The sequence below is a fragment of the Engraulis encrasicolus genome, chromosome 9 (genome assembly GCF_034702125.1).
Source record: "Engraulis encrasicolus isolate BLACKSEA-1 chromosome 9, IST_EnEncr_1.0, whole genome shotgun sequence".
In the NCBI taxonomy this organism is placed as follows: Eukaryota; Metazoa; Chordata; class Actinopteri; order Clupeiformes; family Engraulidae; genus Engraulis; species Engraulis encrasicolus.
The window spans coordinates 29212410-29219058 of record NC_085865.1 but is presented as its reverse complement, the minus strand read 5'-3'; the positions used below and the strand labels follow the sequence as shown (position 1 = coordinate 29219058).

Sequence of the window (6649 nt, the reverse complement as noted above, 5' to 3'; positions counted from 1 at the left end):
TTTCAGTCTGCCGGCTTCCAAAACGACTTGTGGATGGCAGGTGAAAGTCATGCCACCTCATAGATTTGCACTGTAGATTGCCAAATCCTTATTTCCAGTCATTTTGGCTAAAGTAACTAAAAGTAATGCAAAAGTAGTGTAATGCCTTACTTAAAAAAAAAAGTAATGTTGTAATGTAAGGCATTACTTTTAAATGACAGTAACATGTAATAAGTAGTGCATTACAGTTTTTGAGTAACTTTCCCAACAGTGCGCACCGAGCAAAACTCCAAGAAATACTGAGGTGCGGAAGCCACTTTTACTTTCATCGGACACAGAGAAGATTTTTTTCATTTATGATGAGTGTAATTTTCCCAGTCATAGTGAATGCTTATAATGTCATGGGTGGTGCTAAGTATTCGTGAAAAAGGTAACATGAATGTGAATGAGCAGCATGAACTCTGGAAATCCCCTATTGACCTTTAACCCATTAAAATATGGCATTATAAATTGGCTGGTACCAGAATGCCAATGACCAAGTCATAGTTCATTATTAAAGGTCCTGTGCTATCTCATAGTAGTGTAGTACTATGGTAGTTCACTTTTCAATGACAATTACAGTGTTTCACTGGTGGAGTGGCGTGAGTTATAGGACTACATGTATCTTTTTATTCCTATTTGTGGTCCACCTCCCAATATTAGGCTGTATCATTGTAGAGCAGATTGTCTGACAGCACTTTTTTTCTGTCTGTGTGTGCGTGTGTGTGCGTGTGTGTGCGTGTGCGTGCGTGCATGTGTGTGCGTTTGCAGGAAAGCAGTTCTGGGTGTTCAGGGACACTATCCTACAGCCTGGCTACCCTAAAGACATCACCCAGTTTGCACGGGGAATGCCTCAACAGAGCATAGAGACAGCTGTCAGCTGGGATGACGTGGGCAAAACCTACTTCTTCAAGGAAGACAGGTGTGTGCGCGTGTGTGTGTGTGCGTGCATGCGTTCGTGCGTGTGCTGATTGCATTTGGGCTTGGTAGTTGGTTGTGCCTCAGCATAATTCTCAACTTTCTGTGTACATACTGTATGCTAATGTGTGTACGTGCATGTGTACATTGGTTTCCAGGTACTGGAGGTTCAGTGAAGAGTTGAACACTATGGACCCTGGCTACCCTAAATCCATCACCGTGTGGAGGGGAGTACCAGAGGCACCACAGGGGGCGTTTGTGGACAAGGTCAAGGGTAAGTCAAGGTTACACATACGTACGTATACGTATATGAAGTATGGTATATATACTGTAGGTACTGTAGCCAAGATCCAACCCAAATCTTCTTGTGTGCCTAGCTGAGCCTTTGAGCCATGTTCTTTGGTGCATCAGTCAGAGCACATCTACAACCCTAATGGTCACGCCATCCCACTGCCCTCCCCTTTGAGAAGCATTTGAAAATACATTGAAACATATCTGTCCTTACACACCAACCGGCGGTAGTCGAGCGTCAGCGGTGCGGGAGCCGGCTCCACGCCGCGCTGCATTTGGAAAATAGAACTCGAGCGTATTTTTCACGCCGGCGACCGGCGGTGTCTCATTCAAATGAATGGCAGAGTAGCATGCTAGCTTTGGCTGTGGGGAGGGTTTTGAACAGGACTGGCCGTGCACGCCGACGCTGTCAGTGTGAAAGGCAGAGAAAAACACGCCGGCTGAAAGACCGCGTTCGTCCCACGACCGTTCCGTTCCGCCTTGGTATGTTTTGGCCCTTATGCTTCACACACTCATGGTGTCTCCTTGATGCAACTTGGGTTTCACACACTCATGGGGCAGCTTCCATCACTACTACTACTTTTCACCATCCAGTGTGCCCCATCATGTTCGCTTCACCCATCACTGGGGTCCCTCTCAATGGGGTCACCTATCCTGGGGTCTCTCACATGGAATTATGGCTCATACAGACTGAGTATACTGAGCGTGCCTCCGATAGTGTCTTGGCAGCCATCCCATTTCTGACATCATTTGTAGTGAACGGGACTAGAGTTGACCCAGACTCGAACCTGGACCTTCTGGTGTACCAAACTGGGGCTCTGGCCACTACACCACAGGCTTCGCCACGCCAGGCTTCGTGGCGTATAACACAAACCTAGTACCACACTAGATACAATCCACACCAGGTACAGGCTTCGGTTGACAAGTCCAGAGCACAAGTCCAGTTGCTCACAACATTTCTCCTTTGAATACCATAAGCTGGGTGAATGTGAGTATTCACAGACATGCAATACCGTCTGGAACTTGTTGGAAGGCACTCTGAAAGCGCAGACCTCTGCCAAGATGCAATTTAGTCTGAGTTAGGCAGTTTCCTACTCATTTAATCAAAGTTCGTACTAATAAACAAATGAAAAGCAGACTAATAAACATACAACAGCGAAAACATCCTTGGTGGAGGATAAAAAAAAGTACACAAATGAACATGTCTTGGTTTGACAATGCTCTCCTTTAACAAAACAATTATATGGTGCTCGTCTTTGGCAGACATCACCTACTTCCGTTCACATATTTAGGAATGTCCTAAATAATATCCTGCTGCTGGACACCACCTACATTTACGAAGATAACTTGGACTACTGTGTGATGTTAGTGCTATGATGGTCTCCCTTAACACATCTATCATCCTTTGCATTATTTGTTGGCATCACCTACTTCTACAAAGACAATTCACATCGGAATATTAAAACAGAAAACTGCTATAATGTCAATGCTCTCCATTTACCAATCTGTTGTCTGAGGCTTGTCTTTTTTATGGGCATCATCTACATCTGCCAGGCAGTTCACGCCAGAATGTTAAAACAGAACTCCAGTGCCATGATGTGAACGCTATGATGCTCAGTGGGAGTGCTATCAGCGAGTAGCAGAACACAAGATTCCTTCAAATTTGGTGATGAGTTGATATGACAACAACCCACAGTGCATTCTGGTTAACGGAGTCCATTAAAATAGCTTTGCCAACTAGGGTTCAACACGCAGTTGTATCTACTTAAACAAAATAATGCAAAGAAATTACTTTATTTTTCTGATGTAAAATGCAACATGAGAATACATTATCTGTAATAACACCACACAATGGCCAGAGGTGAGTTCCACTTTAACCAACCTGCTTGTGTCTTCTCACAGGCATCACCTACTTCTACAAGGACAAGGAGTACTGGAAGTTCAACAACGAGCTGCTGCGCGTGGAGCCGGGCTACCCGCGCTCCATCCTCAAGGACTTCATGGGCTGCGAAGACCCGCCGCCGCCGGGCACGGGCCCCGACGGCAAGCAGCCGCCCACGCAGGACGGCGACGAGGAGGTGGTGATCCCGCTGCCGCGCCAGGACGACTCGCTGCTGCTGACGGCCGTGCTGGTGCCCTGCACGCTGGCGCTGTGCGTGCTGGCCCTCATCTCCACCCTCTGCTACTTCCGGCGGGCGGGCACGCCGCGCCACATACTCTACTGCAAGCGCTCCATGCAGGAGTGGGTGTGAAGAACCTTGACCCGACCACATGGTTGGCGCTACTACGCTAGAGTGTGGGTAATGGTCGATGTTGATGCTGATGCAGTGCAGTGCGGTGACTTGATGACTCGATCGATGACTCAAATCGGTGCCCAATCGGATGCCGTCAGTTTTGTGCCCCAACCCAACGGCCTTTTTGGGGAGGATAGGGAAGGGGGCTTATAGCTGACCTGACAGGCCCCTTCCAAAAATGGAAGGGGTAACGCCCATACACAAACCCCCACCCCAACCCCATGTCCCTTACCCTACACAAACCAGACCCCCTAGCCCTCAAATCAATGCCTATTAACCCCCACTCCCAGCCCACCCTTCTACGCCCCACACAAGGCCCCCAGGCCTCAATTCAATCCCTGTTACCCATATCCCTACCTATCCTATCCTATCTCCCCTACTATGAGACTGGGCAGGTTCCCGCTCCAACTACCCAAGGTGCATTGCAGACTAGATCTGAATGGTGTTCAGCGGACTCTGCTGTCAACCGATCTCCTGCACGCTGAAAAGGTTTGACATGGAGGAAAAAAAATCTAGAACATGAAAGAACATGAAGGATGCTGGAACTCAAAGAGAGTTCACAACTTGAAGCTTTTTGTTTCCCGTTTTATCGTTTTTGTTTTCATTTTGTTTCTTTTAATCAAATGTAATTTATTTTTTTGAATGACGTTTTTACTCTTCCCTTTAAAAAACAGTCTTGAGGAGAAGCAAAACCAAATAAGACTTTTGTCTCCAAAGAGAAGCTTGTTGTTCTTTTCTTTTTTTTCTTCTTGCTGTCTCGTTCTCTTCGAAATGTTTTTTTTTGTTCCTCCCTACTCTGACAGAGTCAGGAAATTTGACTGTTGTGGCAGTCTGTCTTAAAGAAAAAAAAAAAAAGAAACAGGGGCCAAGATATTCTGCAATATTTTAACCGCCTTAATTACACATCCTGTTCTTCATGACAGAGCGTGTCTCTATATCTCTCTCTGTCTCTCTTGTTCGCCTTGGTTTTTGTTGTCTGTGTTTTTTTGTTTTGTTTTGTTTGTTTTTGCTCGTCTGTTTGTTCTGCTGCGCAAATCTGGCGATGCCGCATAGTTTTTTCCGTGTTTCTTTTTTTTGGCTAGCCGTTTGCCAGGGAACGGTGGCAGGGTTTGCCAAACGGTCAGGAACTAAAAAAAACAACAACTGACTCTTGACTTTGACCGTAAGTCTGACCCCTACACCAGCCTTGACCACTGTCGTGTCCCTGGATCACTTCGCTCATCCGCTGTGCCAGGACTACAGACTGCAGCCCCTCCCCATAAAGACACACACACACACACACACACACACACACACACACACACACACACACACACACACACACACACACACACACACACACAGGAACGGAGGCCAGCTGAGTCTCCTGTTGGGTATCGTCACATTAGACAGAATGTGTGCGTGGCCCCATATGACCGGAATATCAGGACACACACACACACACACGCACACACACACACACACACACACACACACACACACACACACACACACACACACACACACACACACACACACACACACACACACACACACACACACTCCTCAGGACTTGTGCACTCTCTGGAACCACTTCACTATTGCATCTTCTGGTTGTCAAGCGAAACGAAACCCAGAACTTGGCCACATATCATAACTGAAGATGATGTCGCGGAAGGATGCATCATATTTTGTTTTTCTTTTTTTTCCTTTCTTTCCATTTTTATAAAAGCCTGAAGGAATCTGTTTTCTGTTGTTTTGTTTTTTTTCGCCCATTGCAATGGGAGGATGGGACTCCATGAATCGTTGCCTCTGTTATGTAAAAAAAATAACATACATATTTCTTTGTAGTTCTTGGTACAGTGAAAACAAAACATTTCTTTCAACCTCAAGATTCCAAGTGGTACAATTAAAAAAATATAAATATATATATTCCAGTGAGCAAAGCCATTGTTTTTCTAAAGTAAGACTTGAAAACGAAACAGTAGATGGACTGAGCATGAATCACATCTCTCAGTCCGTCTTGCCAGCGTTGGCAGTGGTAAATATGGCCATGGCATGGTTTGAATGATGGTTGGGGGAAAATGCATAGAAAATGTCTCAATGACTTTTTTCTGTACAACTCAGACTGGGACCATGGAGAAGCCCTGAAGAAGTGAATTAAAATGATCAATATATGATTATACATATATAAATAGCCTGAGTGATGCTTATCCTGTGAAAGCATTTGTAATGGTCAGTTGTGTGTGTGTGTGTGTGTGTGTGTGTGTGTGTGTGTGTGTGTGTGTGTGTGTGTGTGTGTGTGTGTGTGTGTGTGTGTGTGTGTGTGTGTGTGTGTGTGTGTTTGCGCATGTGTTTGCGTGTGTGCGCGCGTATCAGTGCATGCGTGCATACGTGTATTCATGAATGTACCACATGACTTTGGTTCTAGGTTTTGTTAAAATAACAGCTTTTTTGGATGCAACCAAAGGAGTAAGCAATGAAAACAGGTCAAACAAAATAAGAACGTGTAATTCCAAACTCCAAATTGGAATTGGAAATCTCAAACCTTACCAAAAACCTGGTTATGCTGTATATCTAACAGCTTTATATGGTTATGTGTGGAGAAATCTAAAAAAAAAGTATTTTCCAGCAGGAAATACCAAGAACAGGACCTCACAGTCTTTAATTAAATAGGGTATTGGATTATTTTTAGGCATTGATAGAAATCTGTGTGCCTGACCAATGAGATAACATGCAATTCAGAGCGGGCATTCAAATGAAAACACACAGCGGGGGGGGGGGGTATGTTTGTGTGTGTGTGTGTGTGTGTGTGTGTGTGTGTGTGTGTGTGTGTGTGTGTGTGTGGTATAGCCAAAGTGACACAAAAATAAAAGTAGCCTAACACATACGACTACAAGCCCTACATGTCTGCCATAATTTGAAACCCGAACAGAGTGTGTCACTTAGACCAGTGGTTCCCAACCTATGGGCCGGGACCCCCCTTATGGGTCGCCAAAGATCCACAGGGGGTCGCGAAGCCCTCTTGATTTTAAGGTGTTTCGTTTTAAATATATATAGCCCATGTTGAATAAAAGACAAAGCATTTAACTAATAAATGCATAGACGCAACAAATTGTAAGTGCTACATTAAACATTTATTCTATATT

At 45.0% G+C, this 6649-nt stretch overlaps 1 protein-coding gene across 1 annotated transcript in view; it reads left to right on the top strand.

Annotated features, from left to right (window-relative positions):
* LOC134455668 (matrix metalloproteinase-16-like) overlaps window positions 1–5661 on the top strand; it is a 48889-nt gene extending 43228 nt beyond the window's left edge. Inside the window, exons 9-11 of the mRNA XM_063206884.1 lie at window positions 790–940; window positions 1095–1210; window positions 3130–5661. Coding sequence (XP_063062954.1) covers window positions 790–940; window positions 1095–1210; window positions 3130–3479 — 617 coding nt within the window. The 3' untranslated portion in view covers window positions 3480–5661. The remainder of the gene's footprint in view (window positions 1–789; window positions 941–1094; window positions 1211–3129) is intronic.
* The last annotated feature ends 988 nt before the right edge of the window (window positions 5662–6649 follow it).